We start from the raw sequence: 12090 nt of genomic DNA on the forward strand, positions 1-12090 counted from the left end.
TTATAAGAAATACAATTAAACTCTGCGTGACTCTTGATGATCCTCACTTGTTTACTGATATTAGTATAGAATAACATATAAAGTTAATGTATCTGTTTTTAGTCTTACTCTTGTTTTTCAGCTGTTCCTTATACACTCAGCAGCTGTCATTATTTAGCATATATCAGAATCTTACCGTTGTCCAGGTGTAAATATATCCATCAATATTTAACACAGGTATAATATAGAAATCCACTTGTTTGAGAAGTTTGCGTATAAATCGGTCACTCGTTTGTTTCGTTAGAATCTAAAGAAGAAAAAATGGAAAAAAATACCTTCAATGTCTGAAGCAAAATTGTTTAGTATTGTAAAGTCCTCAAAGGCTATATTCACACATCCTTGCAACATGTCCGTGTTTTGTCCATTTTTTAAACAGACATCACATTGACCCAGAGTTTCATTGATCTACACGCATCCGTTTTAAAACTGGATGGATGTGTCATTGAGACTCCGAGCTTGTCCTATTCTAAATCATTTTGCAGATGAGACGCAATCTCTGTGGATCTATTAGCAAAGGATGAAAATGTTAGACAGACATTTTACTTCAGTGTTCAATCTGAGTTTCAACCATTTTTCATTGATTTATTGTTGCAGAACAAAAATAAAAATATAAAAGATAAGAAAGTTCAGACAGATTACCTCCCTCAGTTTTAAGGGTATGTGCACATGGTGTCTTTTTTTAAGCACTTTCCGCTTGGAAAGTGCCTGAAAAAAGCAATCATCCAATGTTAAAAATAAGGAATATATGCACAACAATAAGGAACATATGCACAACAATGTCAAAACGAATTTCTGAGCATACTGCATGTTCAATCTTTTTAATGTCTTATTTTTTACCACTTTAGGCTTTCAAAGCTGTGAAGCAACTGAAAAAAGTGACCCAACCATTCTTTATGTGGCTTCCGCTTGGAAGCAGCCACTACTTTATGTATAAAATGTAAAAAAAAACCATGCCTGCAGCAAAGTCGCCACAAAAACCATCAAAATGGACCCCAGAGAAGACTTTTTATAAAAACACCATTTTCCTGAAATTCCCTTCCGCTTAAAAATTTTGCATGTTGGCTGGCATCTATAAGATACCAATGGCACATACTCTAAAAACGAATGAAAAAAAATGTATGCAACACAGAGGCAAGGCAGCCTATACATGAGACAAAAATGGTCTGTTTTACTGGGATGTAAAAATAAACTCGGATGTGTAAATGTAGTTAACGACTGAAATAAGAATGTTATGTGATTATACTAGAACATAGCAACTTCATCACAGTAATGGTGCTGGTCTGGGACATACAGTACAGACCAAAAGTTTGTACATTGACACTTCTTGAAGCTCATCAAGAGAATGCCAAGAGTGTGCAAAGCAGTCATCAAAGCAAAAGGTGGCTACTTTGAAGAACCTAGAATATAAGACATATTTTCAGTTGTTTCACACTTTTTTGTTAAGTATATAATTCCACATGTGTTAATTCATAGTTTTGATGCCTTCAGTGTGAATGTACAATTTTCATAGTCATGAAAATACAGAAAAATCTTTAAATGAGAAGGTGTGTCCAAACTTTTGGTCTGTACTGTAGGTATATGTTTTTTTTCATTATACAATAGCAAATTTAGCTGATGAGAAGGGATGGTCCAAAAACATAATAATCCTGAACAGTTGCCAGACCTAAAAGGAAGCACACTGCAAATCTAGGTTCTTAGCTCATGGCTTTTGTCTAAACCTAAAGTGCCTCTGTATGGTTCTAAGCAAGGTTACCCCTACCACAGAATGCCTTGCAGGGCATTGTGAAGAGTTATACAGGCCTCTTGTACAGGATAGCCCAGCTGCCTCGGGGATTTAGGTGATCACTAGGCCATACTGTTTTTCTCTGACTAAACACAGTTTTAGAATACCTTAGATTGAACACAGTATGAAACCAGTCCACAACAAGAGTTTAGAAGTACCACAATTTTTAATTTGATTGAAAGGTTAACTTAGGCTTCATGAACAATGTACATTGATTGGCTTTGTATCAGTCTCAAAGATTCACCATCATTTTTGGTTCTCTTTTCACTGACGGACTTTCTGAGGGAATCCAGTTCCAAGATCCATCTCATTTTCTCAGCATCCTCACACCCTGACTTGGGCTTCACTCTTCCTTAGGCTTCCATCATTCTTTCAATCTCTTCTTTTCTCACAGTTCACTGGGTGCTCCTTGATGACTCATTAGGTCCAGACCTCTCCTCATCCTTTTAACAGTGTGCACTACTCACAAATTTAGAAGAGACAGCAAACAATCCCATACTAAAACTGTATCTCAGTTAAATCTACAGACACTAGGATAAAATAATTGTATACTGCATGTACTGTTAAGACAGTTCAGGGCACCAAAGTAATGTCCCCTTCTGGCTGACACCTCCTCATGTAGAATCACATGTAGTAATATCGTTCCTGAAATCATCTACTAACACTGGATGTGGCATGTCAGCCAGTATGTGTACAAGTAGTGATGAGCGAGTACCATAATATTCGTAATCGTTATACTCGTAACGAGTACTTTGTAATAATAGCATATTCGTTCCGAATAGCGAGCACAATGTAAGTCAATGGGAAATGCCAGTAATTTTCAGCTGGACCCTACAAAGGTGTCTGGGGGCCAGAGGAAAAGGCTGAAATGGATGGTAAAGTGATGAAACAGAATGGGAAGAGCCTGGAGAATATGCCTGCATGCATTTCTGACTCACATATGGTTTCTGGGAATAAGTTTTTCGCAGTATAACGCCACTTTTACAGACACACAAGAACAACTACCAAACCTAACCTAAATTGCATTTAACAGGCCAAAAAGGTTAAGAAACATTTTTTCCTGCATAATCACTTGTATATAAGGCTAAATAGACCAGAGAAACCCCAAAAATATCCCTTCTGGCTTTTGTTCACACATACTGTTGTGGCTTTTTTTATGCCTTTAACAATTGGGAGGGCCCTGACTTATACATTTTGTAGGTCCCTCTGTCACACATCATTTTAGTTCACCATTCCCCAACACTTTACAAGCACAGCTAGAAAGTACCAGTAGGTATTTTGATCTTTAACCTGAGAGGCCCCAGATGGCTCTGTAACATGTGTTTTGGAGGGACAGCTGTTACTTAGACATTTGGGCGGTCCCTCCATCATTGACACTCAGATAGTGGAATACATATTCCATAGAAGTTTACAATGTGCCCATTGTAGCGTTGGGCTTGAACCTCCTCCTCCACCACCATGTGATACTGCGGCCCTAAATTCAAATGTTCAGAGGGCCTCCAGTAGGCAGGAAAGCGGAGTTTTGTGAGAGCCCTCGTGTGGCCCTATAACATACATTTTGAGTGCCCTCCTCTAGAAATTTTGGAGGTCCCTCTTGTGTACATTTGAGAGTGCCCTCACTTATTCATATTGTAGAGCCCTCACTCTATTATTTAACTCATTTAAGGGCAGAGAATACAGAGAAAAAGGCCAAGAGACATGGTGTACCAGAAGGTAGCAGTAAGTGCAGCCTGTGATCCTCAGGTATGGCTGAACTCTGTGAACCGGAAAAATAAAGCTGCACTTGTCATCTGGATGACGAGCTCAAATATATCACTTGTGCAAGTCAATGGACAAAGGATATATGGTGCCCCCCCTCCAGGATGGGGTGGAGAAGCTACTCCAAATGGCTCAGAGATTTTGATTGTCAATATTTCCCAGATTATATAGCAAGAGAAGACTTCTTGATACTGTACTACTTGGTCCAGTGCAGAATGTGCATTGTATTTCCAAAAATTACTCCTGGGGGCTGTGTCATAGGTGCAGGAAGATTCCATGAAAAGGGCCTCTCTTGGCAAACATTATCTACGATGGAGTGGTGTAGTAGTTGTGTCCCTCAATTCAAGTTTTCAGAGGGCCATCAGTCGGTCATCAAGAGTCAGTGTAAATTTCTATTTAATATGTATCCCCTGTCTCAGTCACAACGTGGCACAACCTGTGACAAGGGTCTCCAATGACAAATATTAGTTTGGTAGGAACACTGTACATTCCAGATTTGTCCACTGCACAATGTGCATAGGATTTGTAAAAATTAGCCCTAAGGGCTGAGTCATGGTTGACGCAGGAAGCCACCATCAAAAGGGCCTCCGATCACAAATAGTAGTTAGGCTGGAGTAAGAATACTGTCCTGGTTTGTGCATAGGGTTTGTAAAAATTAGCCATCAACATCTGAAAATCTGTCAACAAAACCCAAAATGCCAAAAAAGCCTGTTGTTAAGGGACGTGGACGTGGATGTGGTGTTGTCAGTGGTGCGCGAGCAGGCACTCAGGCTGTGTCAGGTCAGAAGAAGCTTGATGCATCCACTATGTTCCTGGAAAAATTTCCCTGTCTGGAAAGTAAACGTGTGTGGAAGCCACAAGAGCGAGAGCAGATTCTGTCTTGGATAGCAAGCAATGCCTCTATGCATTTGTCAACAAATCTTGCACGACCACACAGTGTACTGTGGATACACAGAAGGCTGGCCCATTCAATCCTGAAGCTGGTTCTCCTTCCTCCTGCCATCCAGTCACAGAAGACATATGACCCCAAGCTTGGCCACTCTGAGGAACTTTTTGGTACGTATCCCTTGGTTGGCTCTGGCCTATCACCGTGCAGTATTGAAGAGTGACAAGAGGAGGTGGCGTGCGTTGATGCTCAAGTATTTGAAGACCTACGGCCAGAAGAAAGCCACTTGGAGGAATGTCATTTACTGTCTCCAGAGGTGGAGGCTGATGATGATGATACACAGTTGCCATCAGGTCAGCCTACAATGTCAACTGGGAAGGAGGATGAGATGGAAGACGAGGTGGTCGACGATGAGTCCACTGATCCGACCTGGACCGTTGGCACGCATAACCATAACAGCAACACAGAGGAAGATGGATATGTAGCACCAACACAGGCACCAAGGGGTCGTAGTTTGCCCAGAGTGAGAACTGGGTCAAGTGTTCCCAAGAGCAACCTCGCTGTGCACCAAGTCAGGGCAAAAGGGCGTTCAGCTGCTGTGTGGAATATGTTTTCTGAAAGTCCTTAAGAGAAAAACATTGCAGTCTGTAGCATCTGCCGTACCAAGTTTAGCAAAGGCCAGGGCAAAGGCAACCTGAGCACCACCTGTATGCGAAACCACATGGCAATCAAGCACCCCAGTAGGTGGGTGGAACACCAGGGTACCAAATCGGCGTCTGCGTGTCAAACCAATGCCATGTCGCCTGGGCTATGTCCTTCAGAATCTGCTGTTCAGGAAGCAGGCGCTCATACCTCCTGCCCACAAGCTGTGGTTGCGCACACACAACAAACATCAACCACATCCACTTCCTTGCCCCAGCGAAGCGTCCAATTGTCCATGCCTGAGAGCTTGGAAAGAAGGCGTAAATACCCAGCCACGCAACCACAGGCACAAATACTAAAATCGCACATCGCCAAATTGCTAGTTGTGGAGATGTTGCCGTTTAGGCTTGTGGGAACATAGTCTTTCAGTGATCTCTTGGCTGTGGCTGCCACACGATACAGTGTTCCCAGCCACCACTATTTTGCTCGGTGTGCCGTCCCTGCGTTACACAAGCACGTGTTAACCAATCTGAACCGTGCTCTCACCAACGCTGTAACCGGGAAGGTCCACTTAACAACAGACACCTGGACAAGTTGTTGTGGACAGGGATGATACATTTCTGTCACGGCACACTGGGTGAACCTGGTAGAGGGTGGGACAAAAGCGCAAACTGGTACATGACACATCCTACACACGCCAAGAATAGCGGGCCCAACTTTTGTCAGGGCTTCCGCCTCTTCATATTCCACTTCCTCTCTCCCCTCCTCCTGCTCCTTATCCTCTGCTGAATTACCCTACCCATCACTGTCAAGCTGGGACCTGTGCAGCAGCGTATCGGCAAAGCGGAAACACGCTCTGCTGAAGCTGATCTGTTTAGGTCAGAAAGCACACACTGCAGCAGAGCTGTGGCAAGCTTTAAAATAACAGACCGATCAGTGGCTTTCCCCGCTGCACCTCCAACCCGGTCTGGTCGTCTGCGATAACGGGCGTAACCTGGTGGCGGCTTTAAAGGTCGGCAAGCTGGTGCACGTACCATGCATGGCTGACATGCTGAACCTAGTTGTTCAGAAACTTCTGAAAACTTACCGTGACTTGCCGTACCTACTTGAGAAGGTGCACTGTATTGGCGCTCATTTCCGCTATTCCTCTACCGCTTTTGCTGCTCTTACAGTGCTGAAAAAGCACTTGAATTTGCCAAGTTACTGACTCATTTGCGACCTGCCCACGTGGTGGAACTCAACCTATCATATGTTGGCAAAGATTAGTGAACAGCAGAGGGCTGTAGCTGAATACCAGCTTCAACATGCCCATCAGACTAAGAGTCAGCCACCACACTTAACAACTGTCGAGTAGGTGTAGATCGCTGACATTTTGTGAGGTTCTTGAGAACTTTGAGTACTGCACCAACCTCGTGAGCGGTGATCAGGCTATTATCAACGTAACCATCCCGCTGCTGTGTCTCTTGAAGCAATCACTGCATAATCTCAAGGAGGAAATTTTGAGTGCCCAGCATGTTGGTATGGAGCCAGATTTCCCAATAGGTGATACTACCCAGCCCAGACAATATTCTGAGGCAACATTGGGTGATGAGGAGGAAGATGAGGAGGGAGAGGACTTATTTTTCTCTTCTACCAAGGCGACGTGTAATGCTACAGAGGGGACACCCAACCCAAGCTTCATGTCTGTCCAGCCTGGATGGGCTGGAGAGGAAGAGGTGGAGGAGGAGGCGAGTCAGCGTGAGGAGAGAATGGGTACTGTTTCTACTGTTGAGGACACAGAACATTTGCCTTTTTGCAGCTTGGCCCACATGACACAGTTCATGTGTAACTGTCTGTGGCAAGACCCTCGCGGGATAAGCATTTTATCCAACAATAATAATAATATTAATTTTTATTTATATAGCGTCAACATATTCCGCAGCACTTTACAATTAAGCGGGGACATGTACATACAATAAATTCAATACAAGGTAAGACAGTTTAAACAGTTACATTAGGAGTGAGGTCCCTGCTCGCAAGCTTACATTCTACAAGGAAATGGGTGGACACAATGGGTGAAAAGTGCTTGTCATTTCAGGTCTGGGAATTATAATAAGTAGGGATTTTCATATGAAGCTGCATGATTCGGTCATCAGCCAGTATGCTTAAGTGCAATAATCAAGTATTGAGTGCAGTTACCGTGTGCATGGAGGGTGTGGAGACAGATGAATAGTAGGGTGCAGATTCTTAATAATATTTAGAAGGAGTGAACAGGGGGAAGTTAGTTTACTGAGAAGTTGAGGTGGTAGGCTTGTTTAAAGAGATGTGTTTTTAAAGCGTGCATGAAGACGTGGGGGCTAGGCATCAGTCGGATCGTCTGGGGTAGAGCATTCCAGATAACTGGTGCAGCATGAGAGAAGTCTTGGAGATGGAGGTGCGAGGTTCGGATTATGGGGGATGTCTGTCTTAGGTCATTTGTAGAACAGAGGGCACATGTAGGGCGATAGACAGAGATGAGAGAGGAGATATAAGGTGGTTCAGAACTGTGGAGAGCTTTGTGGGTGAGAGTGATGAGTTTATATTAGACCCTGTAGCGAATGGGGAACCAGTGTAATGACTGGCACAAGATGAATGCATCGGTGAAGCGGCTGGACATAAATAAGACCCTGGCTATCGCATTCAGGACGGATTGGAGAGGAGAAAGTTTGGTAAGAGGGAGACCGATCAGAAGAGAGTTGCAGTAGTCCAGACGAGAGTGAATAAAAGCGACAGTAAGAGTTTTAGCAGTTTCAAAGGTGAGAAAAGGTTGAATTCTGGAGATGCTTTTAAGGTGCAGGTGACAAGAGCGACCTATACTGGTTGGCCATCTTTCTCGATCCACGGTACAAGAAGAAATTTCCTTCTCTCCTTTTGGAGTCACCAGAGAGTTTTACAATAGAATCTTTCAAGAGGACCGTTGTAGATCAGTTACTGAAAACATCACTCGCAGACAATGCTGGTAGCAGAGGTACTGGCTCTTTTCAAGACCAAGGGATAATGGGGAGAGACACGAACACCAGCTCTAACAGATGTGGGGGGAAATGTGCACAAATTAGGCAAGTTTCAATAAACTAGCACAACAGCAAGGGCTATTTGTGCATGTAACAATGCCAATGAGGGATAAGTTTCAGAACATGGTCAAGGGGTACTTAAGTGACCATACGTGCATCCTTTCTGACGCTTCAATTCCCTTTAATTATTGGGTGTCTAAGCTGAACACTTGGCCCGACCACTCCTTATATTCCTTGGAGGTGCTGGCCTGCCCGGCTGCTAGTGTAGTGTCTGAGTGTGTTTTCAGTTCCACTGGGGCAATCATCACTGATAGGTGCACACGCCTCTCCACAGAAAATGCAGACAGACTTACTCTGATTAAATTAAACAAGGACTGGATATCTCCACAGTTTGTAATCCCTCCAGATAACAGCAAGCCAACCTAAATGCACCAAAAATGCAGATTCATGCTACTGCTGTTAACGTCACCCCATTCACATAAAAACCCGTTTCCTTCCTTCGTCAACCATGACTCATCCCATAGGGCTAATTTTTACAAACCCTATGCACATTGTACAGTGGACAAACCAGGACAGTATTCCTAAATCCCGAGGTGGATTACCAATGTGCCTTACGGCCAATACTGGAGAATAAGAAAAAATTGCACTAAAGACTCTGATTTTTTTAAAGAGTCAAACATATTAAAGAAACGGTTCAGATAGAAGGGTTACACCAACAAAATTTTTTTTTTCACAAAACCAAATCCCTCTCACAGGATTTTTGTATTAATAAAATTGAGTCATAAGGGGTCAGTGATCATACTAATTTGGATTTATCCAAGTGGAGTTTTATAACTAGGTTCAATCAATCCCGAGTAGCGATCCAAAACATGCTTAGTCAATTTTGATTTATGTTGAAGGGTGACCCTGTCCTTTCTGAACACCTTCCAAAGAAGCCTATAGTTATATACAGGAGAAATCGGAATTTACGTAACTTGGTGGCACCAAGTAACACCACATTGAAATGCTTGTCCAGGTGTGGTGAGTGGTGATCCACATTTTGGTTGTTTTTCGTTTTGAACATCTAAATAGTTATAGTTGTGGCACTTTACTAAATGTACTACGATAGTAGTACATAGTATATTTACTAGTATTTACTATAGTAAATGTACTACTATAGTAAATGAATTACGTACAACGAATCAATCTTTTATGATCAACTGTCGAGTAGTGTTGAGCATTCCGATACTGAAATATCGGGTATCGACTGATATTCGCGGTATCGGAGTTCCGATACTGAGTTCCGATACTTTTAGAATATCGAATACCGGAATCGGAAGTTCCCATAATGCCTGCGCTCTGCAGTGTCTCTGAAGGATGACAAGCTGGATGGCAGCGCTCAGCTTACTGTACTTGTCATTTAGTGTTAAAGGATTTATTAAAAAAAATAATAGTGTTTTCATGCACCGTCTCTTTAAAAAAGCCGGCCGGCAATTCAGCATCGGTACCCGACAATTTAGAATAGAAAGAATAGAGCATCACACATAGATTAGATACATATAAATATGTCAGTCACATATATAAGAAGTACAGTGATAGTGTTGATTACAGTACTTGTCATTTAGTGTTAAAATAAAGGATTTATTAAAAAAAAAATTGGCGTGGGGTTCACCGTAATTTTAGTCTCTAGCGGAGGTTAAGCAGACGGCTGGGGCAAATGTTTGAAGCCTGGGAAGGGGGTAATACCCACGGAGTTTCCCAGACTACTAATATCAGCCCCCAGCTGAATACCTAGCCTTTACTAGCTATTAAAATGGGGGAACCCAAAAAAAATGACTTGGGGTCCCTGCTCTTTTAATAGCTAGCAAAGGCTAGGCAGACAGCTGGGGGCTGATATTAATAGCCCAGGAAGGGTGCCATGAATATTGGCCCCCTCCCAGGCTAGAAACAACAGCCGTCAACCGCCCCAGAAATGGCGCATCCATAGGATGCGCCAATTCTGGCACTTGGCCTCGCTCTTCCCACTGCCCTGTAGCGGTGGCAGTGGGGTAATAGGGCTGGGGTTGATGTCAGCTTATAATGCCAGCTGACATCAAGCCCAGGTTAGTAATGGAGAGGCGTCAATAAGACACCCCCATTACCAACCCCATAGTCAAAGTTAAAAAAAAAACACAAACACCCAGAATAAAGTCCTTTAATTGAAATAAACACACAATTCTGTATATGTTCTAAATTAAACCATACTTACCATCACGCCCATTCCAGCTGAAGCCAATGTCTTCTGCAATGAAAGTAAAATAATAAACCAACATCATCCTTACCTTTCCCACGATGGCTCCAGCTCTGCTACATTCACATGACAGGCTGGATCGCAGCCGAAAGCTGCCATCCAGCTTGCCATCCCGCAGACACTGAGAAGTGCAGGCATGCTTGTGCTCCTCAGTGTCTGGCTGTGACGGCATAAAGATGAGCCTAGGTCATGTCCAATGAACTCAGCTCACCTCATGCACGTCACTGACAGCGTGGGAAAATTCTCCTGCGCTTGCAGTGAGCGTGAGAGAATTCTCCTGCTGAAGTGCTGAGCGCAGGAGAATTTTCCCATGCTGTCAGTGACGTGCATGAGGTGAGCTCATGTCCAATGAACTCAGCTCACCTCATGCACATCACTGACAGCGTGGGAGAATTCTCCTGCGCTCAGCGCTTGAGCAGGAGAATTCTCCCACGCTGGGATGGCATTGAGATGACAGGCTGGATCGCAGCTGAATGCTGCCATCCAGCTTGTCATCCTTCAGAGACACTGCAGAGCGCAAGCATGCCTGTGCTTCTCAGTGTCTGCGGCATGGCAAGCTGGATGGCAGCTTTCGGCTGCGATCCAGCCTGTCATGTGAATGTAGCAGAGTTGGAGCCGTCGTGGGAACCATGGAAAGGTAAGGATGATGTTGGTTTATTATTTTACTTTTATTGCAGAAGACATTGGCTTCAGCTGGAATGGGCGTGATGGTAAGTATGGTTTAATTTAGAACAATAAAGAATTAAGTGTTTATTTCAATTAAATGACTTTATTCTGGGTGTTTGTGGTTTTTTTTTTAACTTTGACTATGGGGTTAGTAATGGGGGTGTCTTATAGACGCCTCTCCATTACTAACCTGGGCTTGATGTCAGCTGGCATTATAAGCTGACATCAACCCCAGCCCTATTACCCCACTGCCACCGCTACAGGGCAGTGGGAACAGCGAGGCTAAGTGCCAGAATTGGCACATCCTATGGATGCGCCATTTCTGGGGCGGCTGATGGCTGGTGTTTCTAGCCTGGGAGGGGGCCAATATTCATAGCATCCTTCCTGGGCTATTAATATCAGCACCCAGCTGTCTGCCTAGCCTTTGCTAGCTATTAAAATAGGGGGGACCCCACTTCATTTTTTTGGGGGTCCCCCATTTTAATAGCTAGTAAAGGCTAGGTATTCAATTGGGGGCTGATATTAGTAGCCTGGGAAGCTCCGTGGGTATTACCCCCTTCCCAGGCTTCAAACATCTGCCCCAGCTGTCTGCTTTGCCTCCGCTAGAGACTAAAATTACGGTGAACCCCACGCCAATTATTTTTTTAATAAATCCTTTATTTTAACACTAAATGACAAGTACAGTAATCAACACTATCACTGTACTTCTTATATATGTGACTGACATGTTTCTATGTATCTAATCTATGTGTGATGCTCTATTCTTTCTATTCTAAATTGTCGGGTACCGATGCTGAATTGCCGGCCGGCTTTTTTAAAGAGACGGTGCATGAAAACACTATTATTTTTTTAAATAAATCCTTTAACACTAAATGACAAGTACAGTAAGCAACACTGTCACTAAACATTTTATATATGTGACTGACATGTTTCTATCTATCTAATCTATGTGTGATGCTCTATTCTTTCTGTTCTAAATTGTCGGGTACTGGTGTATGCCGCTGCTGAATTGCCGGCT

The 12090-nt window shown here is 43.4% G+C and overlaps 1 protein-coding gene across 3 annotated transcripts in view; it reads right to left on the reverse strand.

Moving 5' to 3' along the window:
* LOC141161491 (carboxypeptidase O-like) overlaps nt 1-12090 on the reverse strand; it is a 220436-nt gene that overhangs the window by 88347 nt on the left and 119999 nt on the right. For all 3 annotated transcript variants that reach the window (XM_073646332.1, XM_073646331.1, XM_073646333.1), the window contains one exon: nt 176-286. In XM_073646332.1, coding sequence (XP_073502433.1) covers nt 176-286 — 111 coding nt within the window. The remainder of the gene's footprint in view (nt 1-175; nt 287-12090) is intronic.

Source organism: Phyllobates terribilis, unplaced genomic scaffold (assembly GCF_046119375.1).
Source record: "Phyllobates terribilis strain yellow unplaced genomic scaffold, ASM4611937v1 Scaffold_9__5_contigs__length_417890890, whole genome shotgun sequence".
Classification (NCBI taxonomy): Eukaryota; Metazoa; Chordata; class Amphibia; order Anura; family Dendrobatidae; genus Phyllobates; species Phyllobates terribilis.